The sequence below is a fragment of the Equus caballus genome, chromosome 2 (genome assembly GCF_041296265.1).
Source record: "Equus caballus isolate H_3958 breed thoroughbred chromosome 2, TB-T2T, whole genome shotgun sequence".
NCBI lineage: Eukaryota > Metazoa > Chordata > Mammalia > Perissodactyla > Equidae > Equus > Equus caballus.
Genome location: NC_091685.1, coordinates 92,249,297 through 92,273,605, shown reverse-complemented (window position 1 = coordinate 92,273,605; position 24,309 = coordinate 92,249,297). Strand labels below are relative to the sequence as shown.

General features: G+C 35.6%; 1 protein-coding gene across 14 annotated transcripts in view; it reads right to left on the bottom strand.

Moving 5' to 3' along the window:
• The window catches only part of SLC10A7 (solute carrier family 10 member 7), a 240,067-nt gene that overhangs the window by 155,828 nt on the left and 59,930 nt on the right, over positions 1–24,309 (bottom strand). For 7 of the 14 annotated variants that reach the window (XR_011435001.1, XR_002806476.2, XR_011435012.1 and 4 more), the window contains one exon: positions 11,857–11,895. The exons of 3 other annotated variants lie outside the window; for them this stretch is intronic. Coding sequence is in view for 4 of the 11 variants with exons in the window: in XM_001501818.6 (XP_001501868.1) it covers positions 11,857–11,895 (39 nt within the window). In the remaining 7 variants the exon portion in view is untranslated. Of the gene's footprint in view, positions 1–4,243; positions 7,414–9,439; positions 9,515–11,856; positions 11,896–24,309 lie in introns of those variants that run through there. 4 more of the 14 variants (XR_011435009.1, XM_070258229.1, XM_023636469.2 and 1 more) reach the window with 2 other exon arrangements.

Here is a 24,309-nt window from a genome sequence, read left to right as displayed (position 1 = left end):
AAAAAATCATGTCTGATTAACGATACATCCCTTCTTTTAGTATCTAAAAATTCTCTCTTCTTTTCTCCATTATATAGAGATATATATCACTCTCCAAAGTTCCTCCACCCTAAGTCACATCTTTATTTTTCTATATCTCATTTGACAAATTTTAATCTCTGACAAGATGATAAGACCAAAGTCAAACAATATTCTGAATTATGACCCTGCCAGACTCCATTGCGGAGAGCTGTAAGAGGATGCTTCTACAGGAGGACTGCATTAGCTTCCATTTGCTACCATATCATATTGCAAGTTCAATTTATCTGCTTCCTCATTATCACCTTGGCTTTTTCTTTCTTTTTCTTTTTTGGTCACTTCTATTCTTTAAGTACTTCTAATGCCTCTCAGATATGGATTTTATCTAGTTTTTATATACCATTGAATTGGTTCTTCTATTTTTCAGGCTTACTTGTATTTTTACCTCTTCTCTAAGATACTGTAAAATTTCTTTTTCAACAATGTCTAGAAATTTGGCTCTCACTTGTCAATTTAATTATATTATATATTTCACAAGTTGTTAGACAATAAACTTTAACAGCAAAATACTTTTTTTTTAATACCAACAGTGCAATGATTCTCTGCAATGCCATATAATGGCAATCCCTCACTATATCCTCTTATCTCTAAATCTTCAGCTCTTTATATTTATGAGGTATTCACACTTGTAGGAGTCTTTCATGGAAAACTTTCTGATATTTAAACTCAATCATTTCCATGACAAGAGCGTACGGATTGGTAATCTATTACATACAAATAATCTGCCTTAAACTACTCACAGGGAGTTATTATAAGAAGAAAGCTTACAAATGCCCCAATATTAAATTTAGACGTGGAAATGATATTCCACCCCCATTCTTAAATCAACACTGTGAAAACAAAGTGATACAAATTCCTTATGGCTATAGCATATGTTTTATTGAGACTAAAAACTTATAACTTAAAATCACTTTAACATAAGTAAGAACTATTTGATGGACAGTCAATTAAAGTGATATCAAGATTTTTCTCAAATTAATTCAACATATAATTGTAATAATTAACAGGCATTTTAAATGTGTACTATACAAGGTGTTTTACAATCTTAGATATATGAAGAAGAGAGGTTAAAATAGCATTCATTGAATGATTTCTCTTTACTCATTTAACAAATATTTTTTGAGTGCTTGCCACATACCAGGTACTACAAGTGCTGTGGATAGAGCAGTGAACCAAACCAGCCAAATCAAATACCTGCCTTCATGGAGTTTTCATTTGAATAAGGGGAGATAGACAATAAACATAATAAGTAAATATATACTATGTTAGAAGATAAGTATTTTAGAAAAAAATAGTAAGAGCAGGATAACAGGAAGTGCCAGAGGTGGGAGAGAAGGTCAGAATTTTAAACTAACTATACTAACCAGTTACAATCTAGGTGCAAAGTCATCCCAAGAGCTAAATAACCATAAAAGAAAAGATAGAGAAATTGCTTCAAGGGGAAGACATGGCTTGTGAGAGGTGGATAGGAAATGGAAAGGATGAGAATAGAGTAAACAAAGAAGTGGGAGCCCCAAGTGTTGGAGGAGAGGGAAGAGAAGAGTGAATCAATAGTTAATATGGGAATGAAAGAAGGTGAAAGAAGGACACCCGGGAGAGAGCAGAAGCGCTCCACTAGAAGGATTCCTGAATGGCCAATTAGGTGGAGCAATTAAAAGCCACTGAAGGCACTAAAGGCATAGGAGTGACAGAGCACATGAAGGTAGTTTATCTCACAATGATGTATAGAATGGTGAGAAAGAAGATAGGATTATCAAAAGCCCCACAGTGTTAATAAACATTGTCTCTCCTAAATGAATGGATAAAAAGAATAACACAAGCTTTCAAGTGAAAAACTAGGAACATTTTAGAAAATAACTATTTAAAAGAGAATTGCCTGAATGATAAAAAACGAAACCACAAATATTGACCACTAGACCAAGCACTGTTACAAAGTAAAACTATAAACACAGTGGACATTTCTAACTTAACTACTCTACTTATTAGAAACATTACAGAAAAAGCTAGTCAGGAAAAGTAAACAAGTACGTGGTTCCGTCAAAATACAGGCAAATGTATAAACTGCAAACTCAGAGTACAAGCATCAGTGAACATGTAAAGTATGAATCAACATTCCTCTTATGAGCCTGGAGATCTGTGATGCTTTGGCTCTAATTTCCAAGATACCGTGTTTGCATCATGAGGAGACTTTTTCCCCGTGACCAGCACAGCCTGTTCAATTATAAAGTTAAAATCAAACTGATCAAGGTTTTTAAAATTATAAATTTTACTTTTAAAAAGTCCTCTACTATTTAAAACTGTTACTGAGAGCTATTAACCTTACTCCACACTCCTCCAAATAGAAACATTTTACTGTTAATTTGTGTAAATATTTGCAAATTAAATTGATAGAGATCAAAATGAGGTTTCTATAATTTTCAATCACTCTTTATGCATCTATCCATTTTACACTTTGAACAAATGATTTTATCTTACGTAATTGTATTAATGTCATGTGTAATATCCTAAGATAGAGAAACAATTTTTAACAGACATGAATACTGATCTAATTATTTTCAGGGACAGGCATATATGACACCATGTAGATATGAGAGTAACACTACAAAGCCGGACTTACACAAGAAAAACACCCAGTAGGGACAGTAACGATGGAAAACTGACTTCTTTAAACAACGATATCATAATCAGGTGAAGTACTTTCAAACTGTTATTTGTGTTTATTGAACTCTCATATAATGAGCTTTGCTTTTTAACAAATATTAGATATGCATTTTATCTATAAAACTAAAAGAAAATACATGTGAAACTTTACCTGACACTGTGATTAGAGAAGGACTTTATAAAGTATAAAGGCTATGGAAAAATCCATAAAGGGCAAGACAGATACATTTGAGAAACATAAAAACTTGAAACTTCTACAACTGTATGCAAAGTAATGAGTCCCAACTCGTACATGGCACCATCTATAAACATTAACTCAAAATGGATCATAGACCTAAGTGTCTACTATAAACTATAGTTTTATATATTATAAAACTATAAAAATTCTAGAATAAAATAAAGGAGAAAAATCTTTATGACTTTGTGTTAAACACATATTTCTTAGAGAGAACACAAAAACCATGAGCCATAAAAGAAAAAAACAGATAATTTGGATTTAATCAAAATTTAAAACTTCTGTTCTTCGAAAGACATTGTTAAGAAAGTGAAAAGATAAGCCAGAGACTGGGAGAAAACACTTGCAAAACACATAACTGATACATGACTGTGATCCAAAACATATTTAAAAGTTCACAGTCCAGTTATAAAAAACCAAATAACCCCATAAAAATTGGGTAAGAGGGGCCAGCCCTGTGGCCAAGTGGTCAAGTTCGTGTACTTCACTTTGGCGGCCTGGGGTTCGCTGGTTCAGATCCTGGGTGTGGACCCACACACCGCTCATGAAGCCATGCTGTCGTGGCGTCCCACACAGAAGAACTAGAATGACTTACAACTAGGATATACAACTATGTGCTCGGGCTTTGGGGAGAAAAGAAAAGGGGAAGATTGGCAACAGATGTTGGCTCAGGACTAATCTTCCTCACCAAAATGTATACCTTAAAAAAGAGGGGGGGGGGGGCTGGCCCAGTGGTGCAGCAGTTAAGTTCGCATGTTCCACTTTGGCAAGCCATGCTATGGCAGGCATCCCACATATAAAGGAGAGGAAGATGGGCATGGATGTTAGCTCAGGGCCAGTCTTCCTCAGCAGAAGGAGGAGGATTGGCAGCAGATGTTAGCTCAGGGCTAATCTTCCTCAAAAAAAAAAGGGTAAGAGATTTGAACAGATACTACCCCAAGAAGAAATAAAAATGGCAAATAAGCACATAAAAAGATGTTTAACATTATTAGCCATTAGGGAAATACAAATCAAAGCTATGATGACATATCACTATACAACTATTAGAATGGCTAAAATAAAAAGTGCTACTAATACCAAAGGCTGGCCAGGATGTGGAGCAACTGGATTCCTCACACATTCCTGGTAGGAAGGTAAAATGGTACAACCGCTTTGGAAAATGGTTTGGTGATTTCGTATAATGTTAAACATATACTTACTATATGACTCAGCAATCCCAATCCTAGGTATTTGCCCAAGAGAAATGAAAACATATTCTATACAAAAACCTATACGAAAATGCTCACAGCAGCTTTATTCACAATCATCAAACACAGGAAACAATCCAAAGTTCATCAACTGGTAAATTGATAATGGACATTCTTCATTTTTTTTTCTTAGTTCTAGAACCTAGCCCAGCGTCTAGCACATAGTAGAAAGTCCACAAATGTTTCATTAATAAAATTGATATAAGGCCAAACAGTGGCATGCAGTGGATTAGAGCTAAAAAAAGATTGATATTCGATTTTTTAAATTTCAAACTACAATCTACCATTTCCAATAATACAGACTATTGTTTTTCAGAAGTGCTAAATGTTTACTTGAAAACCTGAGTCAGCAATGGAGTGTAGATGTCTAACGTTGCTTTCATCATACAGACCAATAATTAAAAGGAAGGTTCTTTTTGGTTGGTAGAATCCACAAGTTTATACAGTTTATACACCCTCAGATGCCCTTTTGCTTCTTTCCACATATCCAGATTTATTTTGGAATGGCAGTGGGGTCTGAGTCAATGAGGTATATTAATAGTGGAAAATTATTACCTCTCCCACCCCTACTCCCACCATGGGACTTGAAATTCTCACTTTAAGAATCTGTATTGTAGATAAAGACAGGACCCTTAATTGTTTGGCTCACCACACTACTATCCCCAGATCCCTCAAATATTAGCTTAATAAATAGATTAATCATGGTAAATTTTTCGTTAGGAGAAACAGAAGCAGAGAAATGAGAACTATCTACCATATCATCATCAACTAGTAGTCAGTGGGTATCTCCTACTAAAGGCCATAAACTGAGCAGTTCTGTAGTAGGTTGGATTCAAACTAAGGAAATTTAGTCATGGTTTTAACCAACTACTAAGATCATGTTTCTTACAAGGCCCTTTACAAACATCCTGCCCCCCTCAAATTTATATTTATTTATTTTTACCTAAATGAGCATAGGAGCAAGTACTTTTCCAGTTTGGGAATGATGACATTTTAAAAATTAATAAAAATAAAAATGAAAGCACATGGCATTTGTTAAAGGGTAATAAAATAACTTCAGTCAATTGGCTAGTTCTACACCAGTAGATATCTTTAAATAGTAATCAAATCATTGCTTTAAAAAAATCCATCATTATTTAAAAAAAAAAAAAGTTGCCTCAGCCTCCACCAAAATTAGATTTGTAAGTTGCTGGTCATTCCAATAATTAAATCTATGTCACAAATTTGCAAGAAAAATGGTCACTGTGACTAATGCATTTACTTGCTACACAAGTCCTGTCAGACGGCATAGAGCATTACGCTGCTAAAATGGAGTAGGTAAGGATTCTATATATTTGTATTAAGAAACAAAGACCATTTTTTATTTACAATGACTGTACTTCAGATAAGAGTTTGTTTTAGAAACAAAGTCAAATGTAGTTATCACGGGGTTTTCCTTACTTAAGCATTAGAGCATATTTTACCTCTACAAACGCATTTGGCACACATGCATGCTGCTTTTCCGGACGAGTGTTATGTAGAAAATACTCTAAGGAAGAAACACGAACGTGATCAGGTTGCCACAGCCCCTGATTCTGGAGGTTTCCTCAGTTGACCTCCCCCAATGGTTTCAACTGACCTCTTTGATGAAATGATTGAGAAATGACCTTAAGGAACAGTGCTGCCCAAAGTGGAAGTGAAAGCAGGTGACTTAAAGGACACAAGGACAGAGAATTACTGATAAAACTTACTCTCTTTTCAAAAAATCTTTCTCAGTCCTTCAGACTGCAGGAAGGGACAGTTCTTGCTTTGGAATTGGTACAAATTTACTTTTTATCTAAAGGAGGGCAGGCACTGGACTCAGAGCCTTGTGTAGGCAGCAGAGTTTAGCTATAAATTAATAATAGATTTTTTCCATTTGATTTAATTTCAGTTACCTTCTATTCATGACAAGATTGTTTACCATGTGGATGTAAAGTTTTGCTTCAAGAGGAATTTAAATTTAAAAAGTGAGTCTTATTTAATAATATAAATAATATGTCCATGTGGCAAAAGTCATACGCTGCCTGAAATTTGGAAGACACTGCCTTGAAGGCAGTTCCTAAATTCCCTCTTTTTAAAATCTTTTATTGCTCATTCTTTTTACTCATTTTCTTACATATTTATGTTTTAGGTATTTGCTTCGGCATCTAGAAAAGTGCCTTGAATCTAACGGATTCTGACTATATGTGTGTTAATTTTATATCCTATTTTCCTATTTTATGCCATACTGCTAATTGAACCAAGGGTATTTTTTAAAGAGAAAGTAGTCTGTTCTCAGAAATATCAACTTTTATGATGTTCACTTGCCCAAAGAGGTGATCAGATGAAAGGCATACCATGATGATGAGTTCCATTTTATAAAGGTGGAAACCAACTTCCCATTGTCTGAACATAGTTCATAAGATATTTTAAAGCCCAGAATAGGTTATTTTAAATCTTGGTTTTATCGAGTCCTCAGCAGTAAAAGTACGAACCTGAAATGACATCCTATAACGTGGTACTAAATATTGCTTAAAAATTCTGTTGTTTGTTTTGGCATTTAAGCTTAATGAAAATAAAAATCTGTTTTATAAACAAGTCATGAACTTTTGGGGGGAAACCAAAATCTTAACTGAATAATTTGAGTTGGTTAAGATTTTAAGCAAATTAAGAAAAAAAAAAGTCAACATAGTTTTCAGTATTGCACAAAATGAACATTCCATAAACATAAACTAAATTAAAAATTGACATCCTAGATTTAGGTGAAAGGAAAACCAAATTAACAATTGAGTCTTGTCTCGTACCACCCTTAACCCTCTTCATCAATATTTGAGATTCTTGCTCTGATTTTTACAAAGTAGTGTTACGCAGCAATTAATGAGTAACAAAGTTGGTGTGCTTCCTCTCTGACCGTTGTAAGTGTGGCTGAGCACACTTTGTACAAGCAAGGAAGAATAAAAGATGATAAACATATATCCCACGTTATTAAAACATGGCATTTGTGTTTGGGATTTGTTTTCTTTTAGCAACTACAATAGCATCAGTTAACTATTCAAATCTTTCTACAAAGCTGGGAAGTAATGGCAGACCAGCCAGAGCAAAGAGGGAAGACAGAACAATTGGGTGAGGGAAGAAAAATATGTGCTGGCCAGTTCTTCAGCTCAAGGCAAGGAGCTCCTTTTAACCCTTGGTCTGGCATGAAAAGAAACAAAATTATTCATCTTAGAATAGCTTCTACTGCTTCCAGCAATGACTATTTTAAAAGAGAAGGATTATGGAAAATAAACCCATTTCTTGATATCTAAATGAAGAGATTTAGAGAGTAAACAGTGATTCTTATAGATCTTTTTGAGACTAGACGTTATGCAGTCACAAGGAGGAGTCAACTCTGCTTATAACTCTTCGCTGCTGTTTCAGAAATCTTTACATTTATGTTGCCATGAATTGCTATCATGTTGTATAACATAGTTATTAGAAACTCAACTTGGCATGATTAACTCTGTCACTCACTAGAGTTTCTCTTTAAAATCAGGAGCTATCAAAAATAATAAAATGGGCTGAGGAGTCTAATAAGAAAAAGTTCTACCTTTTCCTTTTAAATTTCAACCTATAATTCTTGAAGACATGGAAACACTGAATTCAGCCTCCAAACTAAAAATGCTAAAGGTCTAAATAATCACGTGATCAAAGTTTTCTCTAACACAGTTGAATTTTTTTAAAAGAATTCTTCAACTGGAATTTTTCAAAAAGTTGCCAATATCTATTTTTTTAAAAATCTTTCTTTTGATGACGAAGCAACATGTGAGAAGGCTGAACTTGAAATATATGGTTTTACATAGAAAAAATAATATATAAATTTTGATAACATTTATTCAGGGTAGTTGACTATTTTATTAGTCAAATTTTATTAAAATCTCATCAAGAGGAAAAATCTCAAAACACTTATTATGCTCCACAATTATTGTAAACTGAACCATTTAAATGAGAGGAGGAGATAATGGCATTAACTCCTTAACTTAAAGCAATCCTCTGTGGCAGGATTTTAAAATATTTTCTTGGTCTGAAATTTATGTAAATTAAATTCATCTATCATTGGTTATTACCAGCCTAGCTACATTAAAGAAAAAACCCCACAGTTTTCTGTAACAATTAGTTCTTAAAAACACTGTGTTTTAATTAGACCTGGGACATTATTAAACTAGCTATAAATATGTACAGTACTTTAGTTGGTATACCCAGATGTCTGAAAATCAGCAAGAACGCCCTCAGAGCTCTTTCTTCAAAATTCTTCAAACAAAAGCCTTTCATTCAAAGTTTTAATATAATCTAAAGTAAACACTCTTTTCAGATTCCATTATGTAAATATAAGAGAAATGGTCACTCATAACCAGAGAATAATAATCATTGAATCAGTGTATTTTAGAAGCCACAGGGATTAATCACAGATAACCAATTTCTTCATTTTATGGATGTCCATGATTATGCAAAAAAATTCATGGCAGAGCTTGGACAACATCAGATCAGTTATTTCTACCACATCAAACAAGTATTTTATATAGATTACCCCATTTAATCCTCACCACAACTGTACAGTTTAGGTACTATCATTACCCCATTTTACATATAGGGAAGATGATGTGGTTAGGCTAGTACTCAGTCAAGTAAAGGATTTAAACCCAGACAGTCTGACTCCAGAAAACATACTACATGAGTAATCCTAAATTTTAAGGATAGATGGATGGTTTCCATTTACAAAGAAAATTCAAAAAAAACTCCCAAAACTCTAACAAGTACCATGTTTTACGAATAACAGACTAAAATGTAAAAGTTATAATTCAGAATTTCCCTCCTCTAAAATAAGTCTTTTTCCTGAGCCCAACTCAAGCACCAACTTCTCCCTGAAGCCTTCTCCTATCATTCAACTGAGATTAATCACTTTCTTCAAACTCTTGACACTTGCTGTACAGTGCTCATATGCAGAAAGTGTTAGCTGCCTCTTAATATGCATTCTCTTCTTCCTTACTAACTAAAATCCAATTTTTAGCTCTTAGCAAACTGTCACATGTCCCAACCTCTCCAGGGGCTATGTATGACCACGTGACTAAGTTCTACAATAAGATATTACTGCAAGTATGGTGTTGGAATTCCAAGAATCCTATTTAAAGAAAGAAGCCTTAGCTTTTAGGGGAGATCTTTTGTTGTTTCCCAAGGTAAATACCTTGTTATCCAGGTATCCTTTTGGCTGGAGCTCCAGCAGCTATCTTGGACCATGAGGCAACCTTGAGGAAAGAAGCTTCATGCCGTGGAGGGTGGAGGAGAAAGACAGGTGTCTCAGTCCACAATGAGACCATGAAGCCATCATACCATGCATGGACAGCCTCCCTCCAGATTTTATATAGTACAGAAATAAACCTTCATTTTGTATAAGCCTCTATTATTTTCGTTGTTGTTGTTGTTATTCTAACTGATTTAGTTCAGACTCACACATAGTTCATAATCTAAGGCTTGTCGTAACTATGGTGGAAAGGGAAAAAAAGGAAATAGAATTATTTCTCTTGAAACCCTGGAGCAAAAGATTTCTGATCATAATTTTCATTCTCAAACCCTTTCTGGTAATTTTCAACTTTGGGAAAGAAAAAGGAGGGAAAGGAAGAGTAGAAAAAGACACTTCTGCCTCTCTGCCATTGCTCGTGCCATTTCCTCTCCTCTCTTCTCTGCTAGCTAAGTTCTACCATACTTCAAGGCCCAGCTTGGCAAAATTGTTTCTGTCTGACCTTTGAATTCAGAGTGCATATTGCCTGTGCTATTTGACAATCATATATCATCTAGTAACACCTTCTGTTTGACCTGTTAACTTTTACATTGTATTTCTTTTTCTATGTGTGATCTCCACAATATTTCTTTGCATCCTCCACAGCTACTAGAAAACTACCTCTGTGTGGCAAGAGATCAATAAATACTTCTAATTAATTAATTGAGTTAAGGCTAAAAAAAAAGATGAAGAGAGCAAAAAGAGCAGGAGACTGAGGAGAAAGGATGCATAACTTCTTAGAAGCAAAAGAGCAAATTAAAAATCCCACAGAATCCCTAGAACCAGTTTTACTTTACTGGACCTTATCAAAGAATTGGGTCTGGTGGAACAATATCATATGTTCATTGTACACACAGTCAGTGCAAACCTCAAACCATACTCAGTGAACTTGTCCTTCAAGTCAGGGACAGTGTATTTTGCTTTAGTTATCAGACAACTGCCTCAGACTTATTTTCTCAGTTACCCTAGACATTTTAAAGAGTAAGAGTCCAGCTTAGGCAACCATGCTTTGATAGCGGATGTGGATGACTCCAAACCATATAAAAAAATTGGCTTCTAACAAGATCATATTTTATAGATATTATTCTGTTAATTGTGACAACATATAGAAAATAATACTTGAACATATGAAATAATGACTTAAAATATATGACAGTCTAAAATAAGTAGCTCAAGAGACCATTTTCATTAAATAGACTCTGTTACCTCTCTTATAAAACCCAGGAATAATACAGTATCAGGAATAACATTACTACTTCTTTAAAAATAAGAGATACTCCAAGCATATATTTTGCAGAAGCTACATCATTAAAAGCTCTGTAACACTGGGACATTAAAAGCTGTAGAACATATGTAACAATATGTTTAAAAGCTTCAACTACATTTAAATACATACAATAATAAGTGACACGAAGAGCATTTTAAACAGAAATAATTGATATTTTGCCCAGACTCATGAACCAGTTTATACACCACTGATTTTATTCTCAATTATTTGTAAATAAATGTACTACAAATCTGTGAATGAGTTATATACCTAAAAAAACAATATTCTCATTTATTTTCACGAATTTAGCCAAATTTTAGAGAGAGTATAAATAAAAATATTTAATTAACAGGAAACTTAGTTTCTTTCTCATCCTTTTATAACATAAACCAAGTCTTTGTCATGTCATTTACTTAAAAAATAATGATTAAAAATGCTAAAAGAGTATTATCCTTATAATTGTATTGGTTCTATTTACGAAAGTTGAACTATTTTTTAACTTTTTGAAATACAATTTATAGTTCATATGTCAAAAAAAATTGCATTTTCTTGCATATTACTCATTAGTTATTTCCTCATTTCAAATTTTTTTTATATAGATTTCCCAGAAGTATCCAAGACAGTAGCTTCTTTGACAGTGAAATGTACAAAATAAATGACATGTCAACAAGTAAATTAGCATTCCCTTTCTGACCAGCTGGGTCATGTTTCCTTTTCAAAATCCTCAGTCCCATGATACAAAATAATAATAATCTAAAAGACCTCATTAAATGATCAATATATTGACATAACCTCTATAAGGAGACACATAGTGTTTTAATTGATTCCTTGAATCCATTAAATAGAATATTAAACTCAAGCCTCCAAACTGTACTGTAAGAGAACATTTCCTTTATTTATTAACTAATTTTCTTCAGGGTATGAATAATAGCACATGAAAAGATTCAAGAACTTTTATATTTAACCAAATAGTAAAAGGAGTCTAATTTTCACTAAATCTTTCATAAAAACATCACAACAGAAGTTATAACAGACAAATTAAACCATGTTTACTTACCAAAAAACTTCCAAAGGCTGAATTAAATATTGCAGCTGCCTATGGAGAAAATAAATGGGGGGAAAAAAACTCACTGAAAGTAAATAGGAAAAGGAAAAGCAAAGATTATCATTCTCCCATCCCCCACTATTCAAAACCTTAAAACATTGACTCTCTAAAGCAAAGTTAGTCATTGCTTACAAAAATTGCCAGTGGCCTGTAGTTTACTGAGATAGATGAGCTGCAGTTTAGGAATTCATATATAATGGGTCTCAAAAGCAAGCCAAAAAGCTTGCCATGAGATGCTTTGAACCTATACGACAGTACCAAGGAATCATCACCAATAGTAATTTGAAACCTTTTTGCTACTGATCTTGTTAGTAGACTTAAAACAATCAGAAGTTGATTTATTCACCAAAAAAATCATTCTACTGGGAAAAGGAAAACCAGAGTTGTAAAGCAAACATTACCTACTCTCTCCCAGGGAGCATAAGTCCCATGAGCTAGACCCACAAAGTGAGATCTGTTGTTCCCATACAACACACATCAAAAATATGTACAATACTGTTAGACCATGGAAGTTATTGCTATACCATTAATTCTAAAGTAGAAACTAGCAAGAAAAACTTCCATTTGGTGTTCAAAATTCAAAGAGAAATACTTGACTTTGTGCTTACCTAAATATCCAGGGAATACATAGTAGATGTAATATAGTTCTTAACTTTAAATCAATCACTATATTACATGAAGCTACACCTGAATCCTGAAAGCTTCTCACCTTACCCAAAAAGGACACAAACTTGTATACCATCCAATTTGATGGAAAAAAAAAAGAGAGAGAAAGAAAAAATAATAAAAGGCAAAAGGAGGGGGAGAGAAAATCTATTGACATCTCCTGTAGATCCAGAGCAGAATTAAATTAATCATCATGGACATCAGCAGCCACATCGTAGCAAGAAGAGCATGTCAGTTTAGCAAGTTTGAATAAAGTCCAAAGCCGAGCTAAGAGCTGTAGCTGAAAACGCCTTCTGCTCCAGAAGAGGATGCAACGAGAGTGCATGGGTAATGAGATCCTTGGCTCCAGAGAGCTTAGCTCTCCTATTCAAGTTCATAATTAATTCAAAGCTTTGATAATTTCATTAGATTTCTCCTTTGCTGGCCCTATCAATAAAAGATGGCACTGGACCACAGCTCCTCTGTGGCATAAACATAGGCACAGGCACAGACCAGGGAAACCTTTGCTTCCTGACAGGGACAATGGCATATGGTGTTCTGTGTTGTACAGGGAGTAGTGAAAAAAAAGATTTAGCTAAATAAAACATTATAGATGACAATTGTAAACTATAGCAACATATTTAACACATCTTCCTGGGATTCTACCATGGATGATTGAGGAAAAAGTTTTATGTGTGAAGAAAAATAAGTAAAGCTGTATAAATAAATGAGCTGTAGTGAGATCAACAGAGAACACTGCCTTCCTTCCTACAAAAATGCACCTTCCCCACAAACAGTGTTTATTTCTAGACCCTATTTTGTGCTTAAAATAGCTTTATCTCTCTTTTTAGTAAAAGAACAAGGTATTCCCTTTGAGCTCCTCTCTTCCAAACTTGCTTCTGCCCAATGCCTTTCGCCAAAGTTGTATTAGACAACTAATGGTTTTGCCTAGTGTTTAACAACACACGGTTGGGGGCCAGCCCGGTGGCGTAGTGGTTAAGTTCATGCACTCCACTTTGGCGGCCTGGGGTTCATGGGTTCGGGTCCTGGGCATGGATCTACACATCACTCTTCAAGCCATGCTGTGGTGGTGTCACACATACAAAATAGGGGAAGACTGGCACAGATGTTAGCTCAGGGCCAATCTTCCTCACCAAAAAAAAAAGAAAGAAAGAAAGAAAAGAGGATCATTAGAAGTAAAAAGACTCAGAAGTCAAAGTGAAATAAGTATCAACTACTACTCATCAGATCAAATCATAATACTCTCACTCCATCCAGTTCTCTTTTCTAACCCAAACACAAGCAATATATTTCATGTGGATCGGCTGTGTTCCTGCATTTTATAAAATGACAGTGATGACAGTGACAGGATATCTTTGGTACCCAGAGATGCTGCAGGTCAATTCTTCTTAGTTATTTTTCTGACAGTGGTGATGGATTTGAACTCACTCACCTACACTATCACTTGGTGCTCCCAAGCAGTGAGCTCCGGCAACCATTTGTGAAACGGCTGATTAAGGTTCTGGGTACAGTAAAGAACCATGTGAAACAAGACAGTGAACCAAGGATCTCGGGCTCAACAGCAACAGATAATGAAGCTAATAGTTGGCTCAATTCTGCAGTTGCATGAATTCATGAAGGAATTATGTTTTCCAGAGTTCCAAAGAGTGATGATAAATATTTAGAAAGTATTTAATTGATATATAAAAGACATGCATGACTTTTGACTTAAGGAGGAATTCCCAGCTCCTCAGCATGACGTACAAGGCCTTCCATGAACAGATGTCTTCCATCTCACTTCTTGCCTCAAACTTTATATTCTGACAATGCTAAACTCTTGTGATTCCCCAAACTCATCATGCTTTCTTACCTCTTTGCTCCCTGGCCTGGAATGCCCTTCCCCTTCTCTCTACCTAGGTAACTTCCATTAATCTTAGCTACTCGGCTTGGGCACTGTCCTTCCAAGAAGCTTTCAATCACCTCCGCCAACACACACACACACACACACCTCTAGGTTGACTGAGTGTCCCAAGCCTGCTGCCGCAACATTCTGAGCACACCTCTGCAATGGCACTTGTCACACTACTGAAATGATCTATCTATATGCCTCCCTGCCCCACTAAAGTCTTCTAAGGAAGGAATCTGATGAAGCTCATCCTAAGTACCTACATGTTTGCTAACTGAAATGCTGAAATAAGTAGGATGCCCAGGAATGTCCAAATTCTACCTCTTTTACTATGTTATGCTTGGCAGAATCCAAGGAGTGGCAGACACAGAGGAGTGGACCTGACACTTAGCACCACAGCCAAGCAACAGCAATGACAGACTTAGACTTTGGTCTCCCATCCAATATAAGCAACTCTTTCACAACATCTCGATTTACTTCCCTTAACTTAATACTTGCCCTATTATGATATGCTTAACCTTATGTAGCATTACCTTATGTATGCTTAACCATTATATAGCAATAGAGTTAGTTACATAAAATCTAGAATCACCAAGGAATACTCCGCAGCCATTAAAAAGAGGATGATCTGCATAATCTGATATGAAAGCAGGCTAAGATATTTTAAATAAAAAAGTAGGTTTCAAAACAGTGTGTATAATTCTTTCAATGTTTTTTTCCACACCGCTAAGCAATTCTCTGATACCAGCTGGGAGTCCTGCAATTCAATTCAATTCTGCCACTATCTACCTGAGCTAGTGTCAGATCCCACAGGTTAAAGGCTCAGTCCCACAAGACTGTCCCCACTTCAGATGTTAATCACAAGTCCAGGTTGTCACCTGTGCTTCTGAACAACTGGCTATAAATGGGGGATTCCTACAATCCCATGCTCCAATTCAATAACTTTGCAAGAGTGGCTCACAGAAGTCAGGGAACCAGTTTATTCACTAGATCACCACTTTATTATAAAGGATATAAGTCAGGAACAGCCAGATGGAAGAGATGTATAGGGCAAGGTATGGGGAAAGGGTGTGGCGTTTCCATGCTTTTTCCAGGCAAGCCACTCTCTCAGCACCTCCGTGTGTGCACCAACTCGGAAGCTCTTCGAACCTGTTCTTTTGGGGTTTTATGGAGGCTCCATTATATGGACAAGATTGATTACAACACTGGCCATTGACAACTGAACCCAATCTCCAGCCCCTCTCCCCTCCCCAGAGGTCTGGGAGTCTGACCGGAAGTTCTAACCCTCTAACCACTGGTTGGTTCTCCTGACAACCAGCCCCATCCTTAGGTTGGCTAGGCGCTTTCCAAAGGTCACCTAATTAACATAACAAAAATGCCTTTTATAGCTCTCACCACTTAGGAAATTCCAAAGGTTTTAGGAGCTCTGCATCAGGAACTGGGACAAAGACCAAATATGTATTTCTTATTATAAATCACAAGATCACATTCCTATTGTGTACATGTGCATACACTCACATACCTTTACACAGATAGGTATAAAAAACACTATTTTTTCAGAAAGAGATCACAAAAACCCTCCTAACTAGGGTTATACTTGTTGAAAGGGATTGGGTAGGGGTCGTTTCTATTTTCATTTTGCTCTGTCTGTCCTGTTTGGCTTTTTGTTTTTAACATGTTATTTTTCTATATTTCAACAAGGATTATCTGGGCAGGGAGATGTTGAGCCATTTATTGTTTGCATTTTTAATCCCTTTGTGTTAAAAATGTAATAAATGTTTTAGTTTAAAATAAAATTAAGATTTCAATCTCTATTTTGCACATTAGTGGTATCTTTCACTGGTTGCTTAACAAGCTGACGGGTGAGTACCCTCTGGAGGACACATCATTTGTGCTGGGGGTATAAGAAGCCACAGGATGAACAGAGGGCCTCTTCCAGGAGTATCTGTAGCATGTGAATACTTGGTTTTGAAAACAAACCAAAAATCCACTATTGTTTTCATATTAAACATGGCCATCAACATACAAACTCCATGTACTAAGATCAAACACGAGCCACCAAGGACAATTTGTCCTGAAGATAGGACCCTTCAGATTATACAACTAGGATCTTAGGATATGAGTTTCCTCTCCACTGCCTTCCGGAAGCCATAGCTGAGACAGTCCACTGATTTTTAAATATAGCATTTCATTTGTTATTCTCTTTTGCTAGAAACAATTTAATTACCCATTCCTCCTCTAGAATGCTACATATTACAACAAAACTCACGTCTAATTTGTACAAGATTTTATACTCAGTGCCTAGAACAGCACCTGGCTCTCAGTAGACCCTCAATAAATATTACTCAGTTAAAGAATGAATGAATACTTCTTGCACTAACTGAATGTTCTGGACAGTAATGTTTTCATTATTAACTTGTGAATCTCACCTGCAAAGTGTATACCTTGGTATAATCACATTTGATGGATAATTAGATCAATGCTAAGTGAAAAAAGTTTATATTGAGGTGGCTTTTTAATACTGAGTAGATTGGCTTCCTTTATATTACACATTTTTAGAGAATATATTGCTTTCAGTATCAGCCCAATTCTACCCAATATATGGCATTTTACTGATGTTTCACTATATGTTGTACGGTATGTCTTTATTAAATTATTTTGGAAAATTGAGCAAGTTCAATAATGAATTTCTTCATAACCTACTTGGAATTATTTGAAATAAAAAAGTAAATTAAAAAAACTGAAAACAATGGGGATAGAGTTCTCTAACTATAAAAGCAACCTCTCCCATTGCTGAATGCCTTTAAATGTTAGGAAGTGCTACCTTACAGTAAGCCTGAAACCTTCATCTTCTGAACTGCCGTGCAATGACTATGTTCCATGCTCTGGAGTTACGTAAATTTGTAGTCCTTTTTGAAATGACTATACCTCAAGTATATGAACAATGCTGGGTCCTACCCAAGTCTTTTCTTACAATACTCTATCTAAAATTTTCATAATGCTGGCCCAATACCCCTCTTTTTCCTTCCTTCCTCAGTCCACTAAATAAAAAAAATGAATCCATTGCTTATAGTGAGTGTGAATGATCTTTTACAAGTTAATTTACGAAATTTCCAGCTTTCACTGTTGCTTCCCCAGTCAATGTATACAGAAATGTTTACCAAAATGTTAAAAATGGGACATTTATGGTTGTCTCAGATTTCTAATAATGCTCGAAGTCAAGGAGAACGTGTGGAACGTATGCCACTGTTCTAAAGTAAGATACCAGACATAGTCATGTAAGTACTTATAAAAGACGTGAGAACTAGGCCAGGGACCATTTCTTATGCAGGCTATACAAGAAAAGACTAGAAATTCTAGAGGAGGTTGATAAAAGGAAATTTCCAGGATAAGTGGGTCTTTTGACTTTTTTCTTCTCTTCTATGGGAGAAAACTGACCTGCCCATCACACCTCCCAAGTAGAGGAAAGGGGCAATATATACAAAAGATCGAACAGTGGGGATAGGAGAAAATGCAAGGAAGCTAAAGAATGGCATTGCTGTCCTGTGCTGGAATGTTTACTGAGGGAGAAAGAACTGTTAGGCTGCCAGGGGAGCAGAGAGCACTCTGTGAGAGTTCTTGGAAAATCCGAGTGTATTTCTTAGAGTTGAGGTAGGGGAATAGTGACAGTGTGTAATGACCAGAGACAGGTCTTGCTTGCTGTCTAAAAATAGCAAAGGTGAGGAGGCTGCCTAGAACAGACCGCAATGACGGGGCAAGGAGAGACGGTTAAAATTGGGCAAAGTATACCTCAGTTCCGTCATGGGGCAAGGTTCTGTCAGTTCCATATAGGCCAAGTAGATGCTTCAGAGGACGGCCATCAAACTTGACTCATTTTGAAAGACCCAAAATAGCACCCTTCCAGGGTGAAGAGACTCCAGCAGAAGATGCTGAAGGGATGTTTAGGGGCAGAGGCTGGAGGTGTACTCTGAAGAACTCCCTCCCTTAACCTGTCCAGCATAAGAGACAGCCTGTGGACGCCTGCTATGACAGAGGGCACTGAGGCCCAGAGTACAACAGTACCAATCAGACAAGACTCTGTCCCACTCCATTATGTACTTGTCCTACTCTCATCCAGGCGCCAAAGAGGCCAGAAGTAGGGAGAGGGAGGAGGTAAAAAAATAGTGCAACAGACCAAGCCCTCCTCCCCACCAGTCCTGCTGTCTATCCCATGTTTATATTCTTATCATATGTGTATATATCCATTTACAAAAAAGTATAATTTTCTGTTTTAAAAACACAGGTTAGGCCTAGGTTGGGGAAAAAAGGGGAATTTGGAGTTTTAAGCTAGACTGTCCTGCATTATTTAATACCAAAAAGTTTATCCTAATTACTAAATATATGACTATTTTTGTAACTAAACGTCACCAGAAAACCACGAGATCTGCCAGAGATGCTGTCAAAGAAGAGGGTAGTGGTAGGGAACGGGAATATGTGAGACAGCATTTCATGCATAAGATCCTCAAATTCACACCACTCAACAAAGAGATTATAATAAAAACACAACATTTTAAATGTATAGTTGAGCCAAAAGAACACAAAAACCCCAGGTACTAGACATATAGAAGCTAGCCAAAGAAAGAGCAGTAAAGCATGTGAGTTGATGTTGCACTCTCCCAAACACAGACTCATGCCCGTGAAGCCATGAGAAGCATAGGCTTTGGCCTGTGAAGGGTGAGAACTGGACCTGACACACCTGCAGTGGGCGGAGCAGAATGCTGGAAGGACTGCCGCACTATATAGAACAACTAGAAAACTCTACTTACAGAGTCAAGAAAGGAACATAAGGCCTGCACCAAGGGTGGGCACAAGACTGAATTTACACTACACACGAGATTCAAGAATCCGAAACTAATGATTAATTCAAAGAAAAGACAAGACACAATGGATCAGAGACCAGTGGAACTTCTGAGGCCCTGAAAGAAACAAACGCAAAACTTCTCTTTGGGGTCACTTCAATAGTCCAGAACAAAGTGGATTCCCAGATAAAACAACCCTCGCTGAACGGGAGTTTACAATAAAAAAATTACAGACAATGTGAGAAAGCTGTACATGACCATTATAAGCACCATTCAAACCCGAGAAGAGGAGGAGAAACTGAGTTTTTCACAATATACTAAAAAAGAAAATACTAGATAAATTAAAGACGTAGAATTGGAAGCCAAGACTTTAAAACTTTTTGAAGAAATTATGAAACTATCTTTACCTTCAGAAAAGGAAACAATTTTTTAAATAAGACACAAAATGTATATATATAAAAAAGGAAAAGCTAGAGTTGCCATGCAACACAGATCTGGCCAATGAGATATAAACTGACACCCGCTTGATGAGAGGGGTTGGGGAGGTTAGCTTGGCACTGCCCTTCTTCCCTTCTTCCCACCCAGAGCAGTGAGAGCTCTCTTGAGACCAGAAGAGAAAGGCCAACAGCAATGCAGAGACAGCCACTCTAATATCACTGAGCCACAGAACAAATGCCAGCAACCCCTACCTCCAGGCATCTTGGTATATGAGAAAAATAAGTCCCTGCTTGTTGAGGCCACTTTCAGTCTGATGTTCCGTTACTGGAAGACTAACTGATAGAATCACGTTCCTAAACAAGGGAGAGAATTCTAAAGGACTAATCAGGCAGGCTAGAGGAATCAACAGCGCTTCTACCTCTAAGGTATAAATTTGAGTAAGCATATTAAGTTTTATTTACTACCACTATCTCTTGTTCCCATTGTAAACAGCATAAGACATTAAAAAGGAAGGAAAAGAAAATTGACTATTGGTGACAATTGTTGGAGATCAAAGTTGCATTGTCTCACCCTGGAAAAGTTCCCTAGCTATGAGAATTTATGTCACTCCAGCCTCTGATTCACAAGAGGACGGAAACAGCCTTAATATTTATTTCCTTTTTAAGCATAGGTTCAGTTTGAAAAAACATAAAGACATTAAAGATTGAATTCCAATCCTTGGTCTTTAATTAAATATGGAAACACAAAATATTTTCTTTTAACTTGTAAGATATTTTGCAAAGAGCTATATAGAAATTCAAAAATAAAAAAATATTTAAAGTTCATTCTGTCTGTTTTAAATGCCAATTATAATTGGCTTTCTGACAGGCACCTTAGTTGCTAGGACATTTCAATGTTGCCTATCTAATTACCACTATTTTCACTGTATAAATCTCATAACAAGTAAAATTTGAGTTATATATGTCTATATTACATTTAAATATTATTGAAACACACCACAAAAAGTAAATATATAGGATATCAATTAAAATGCGAGTTTATACACCATGCTCAACATTAAAGGGGCACTCTTCATTTGATTCTATTATTTACGTTTCTGTATTTTTTAAGCAGCAATGACTAAAAAGCAGAATGTTGTTTTAAAATCATTGCTGAATATATCTTCTCAACAAATAAATCTAAATGAAGACTACAGTACTACTACAAGGCATTCACCAATTTAAAGAAAGATTATTTTTAGAACATGTACCATTAAAATTCACCATCCTAATGACCATTTTAATTCTTTGTTTTAAAACAATTACAGGAATAAACAGAAGTTCACATATCTGCAGGCTAAGAGTAAATGACATCTAGCTGCTTTTCTGGGAGTAAGCCACATTTCTTGCCTATTTCTACAGGTCCATTTCTTGATACCAATGGAAAAAATTATTTAATATCCTTAATCTTGAAGTGAATGGAGGATGGCTATTCTTGTTTGTAACTATTCATCTTAATTCAGGCAAGTAAAAAATATATTCAAGTTACTGTTTCTGGGTGCTAAATTGAATCAGGTGTCCTCTTCTCTTAAGAAAATTAAGTTGCTTTTGTGCAAGAGTGTTTTAATGAGAACACAGCCCGCCGACAGTGATAAATGGGAATGACACCAGAGAGAGCATGTAAGCAGGACAATATGTGCATGTTACAGTCTTACAGCCTATTTTTCACTGACTATTCTGAATGACTTCGCTGTTTCTTAAGGGGCCTATTAATCTCAAATTTAGTTATTACACAACGTTTATTTGAACATATATTCTGTGGATGATGACAGTTAATAAAGGAAATCTTTCACAAGCTGTATTTTTACATATTGTTCCAACTACAGCTCCCAGTCATTTGATGGTATTGACGGAATAACCTACATTGTGCTGAGGCTTTAAAAAAAAAGGCACATATATTCAGATTCCTTTCTAAGCACATGGGGACTCTTAAATAACCGTTAAAATGCATACAAAAAAACCCTACTATATAATGGTAAAAGTAAAAGGACATCTTAACTATTCAACAAAAATTGTTTAAAGTGAAAACTGACCCTTCTAAGACAAACCAGATACCTTTCAACCCTTTTAAAGCTTTGGTGCATAATATGCAATAGTCCTTGCATACCAATCTATATCTTCACAATATGCGTGGAGTAGGGGAGGGAAGACAAAATCAATTTTCTTGAAGTGCAAAAAGAATCAAGTAACATGGCTGCTTTGATTTTCTCCTTGGTATGCTTTTTCGATAAAATACCATGTATTTAAAATAGTTGTGATGCTGTATTTCTTATTTCTGGTAGCATACTTAAAGGCTGACAAGAATTATTTTGACATTTTCCTAAAAGCATATTTATCAGCTCAAATAACTTCATCAGTTCAGATTGTGGGTCTTGTTCCAGAAGAAATTTGTCACTTTAAGTATAACTGGTTCATGACCGCAAAACCTATTAGCAGGAAATATTTACACTAGTTTAAGATTTTTAAATCTGCTTCATACTTGAGATGAATATAGACTTAATCAAACATTTTCAATTTTATCCTCCTGAAATCTCAGTTTTCAAAGGTGTTCAATTTCAATGAAATCAGAATTTCCAAGTGGGAAGGGCCCTTAGATACTATGACAATCCTTTTATAAATGAAGAAACAGAACTCTTGAGAGATGAAGGCTCTTTCCCAAGGTCATGATGGCTAGTGGCAAAGCCAGAATAGAACTCTTCTCTAGACATTCCCTGTACCTTCTCTATTATACCCACACTGCCTATTTTACATATTATCTTGAACAGATGTTTGTAGATATATAATACAAAAGAGCATATACCAAAACATTAATAGTGGTTATGTTGGGGTATTGGGATTATGGATATTTTTTTCCTTTGTGCTTTTCCTTGATTTTCAAAGTTTTTGTACTGGTTGTGCATTTATTAGGAAAGAAGCATACAATAAATGTTATATGTTAGTACAGCTAACATTTTAGAGGCTCTCTCTTTAATCTTTAGGCAAACCTTGAACAATGCTGTGCACATATTAGGTGCTCGATCAATGTCAGACTAAAAATTGAATGAAACTGAGGATAACACCACGAACAAACTACCTAAATAGGCTCACTTGTTATACTAACATTGAATCCTCAGAGGAACAAACTGCGAGTATAACTCAGAATATCAACTATTAAACTAAAACACATATTATTTATTTATTAACAGCTTATTAAGCACTTATAAATATCTCAGATGAAGCTGAATGAAAATTACTTAAAATATTACACATTGCTTGATACTACATTTTTTTAAATGCCAATTTTTCAATATTCTTGAAGTTTAATTGTTCTTACTCTTTTGGGTTTCCTATGTCCTGCCAAAAAGGAATAAAATAAATACTCCTGTAATTATTCATTTGTTCAACACAAATTTATTAAGCAATTTATTAAGCTTAGCACTGAGAATACAAAAATAAACACCATAGAGTACCTGCTCACAATATAGGGCTAGAAGCCAGACATCATAACAGCTTTAAGACAAGAAGATCAACGGGATCAAAGAGTTATGGCAGCACAGAAATTAACTACTAAAATTTCCTTTAAAGTGGTCTTTTTCAGTGCCTCCTAGTGATATACAGCAAGCACTTCTCTGATCAATTAATGGAAGCTCTATTTAATGCCAACACACGAACTAAGCTCTCAGAACACCAACAGAGAAATTGGCCAAGAATTCCCCTAACACTTTGTTTAGAAGGGCATCCACAAAACATAAGTGACAACTTATGTCAAACCATCTAATGTTTCTTACAAATTTTAGACTCTAGCTACCTAACTCTGTTATTTTTGCTCTTTTCCAACCATTAGGTCTGGGAATCTCAGAGCTTCTTAAGAGGGCAATGGATCAATCCCTCAGCAATAACTCTCTCATCAGCTTTTCATTAGCAATAAAATAGCTTTCCTACCATCTTCTGGGAAATAACTTACCACAGATTCACAGAACTGCAACGGACCTCTACAGATCATCTAATCAAGGCACTTTTTCTCAAAAAAAGACTACACTGAAATCACTAACAAATGGAACCTACCTATCCTATTCTTCTTGTCTTCAGGATCAGAGACTGCATAATCTCTTTTAGAATCCTAGATTTAAAATCTATAATTTAAGTCATATTTTTCACTAGCAAGTCCTTTCCTTTTCTGACTTAACTTTTCATTTGAGATCATCTTTTTATGTTAGGTCCCCTGAGAAGATTAAAAAAGAGCTGTGTTATTGCTATTACAAGTAGTACGCTGATAAATGTTTAACAACTGGCTCTCAGGATGAGGGAAGGAACACCAGTTTGTAATGTTTGTTGATTTTTGTGCTGTAAATACTCCCACCATGGCCAATTTCAAGCTGCAAACATGAACACCAAGATAGGAAAAGATGGCATAATTCCAAAGCTATAAAAAATTAGAAAAAGAAGGGCAAATTGAACGCAAAATAAGCACAGGAAGGAAATTAAGTAAAGATATGAGAAGAAACTAATGAAATCAAAATCAGAAAGACAATGGACATCAATGAAATCAAAAGCTGATTCT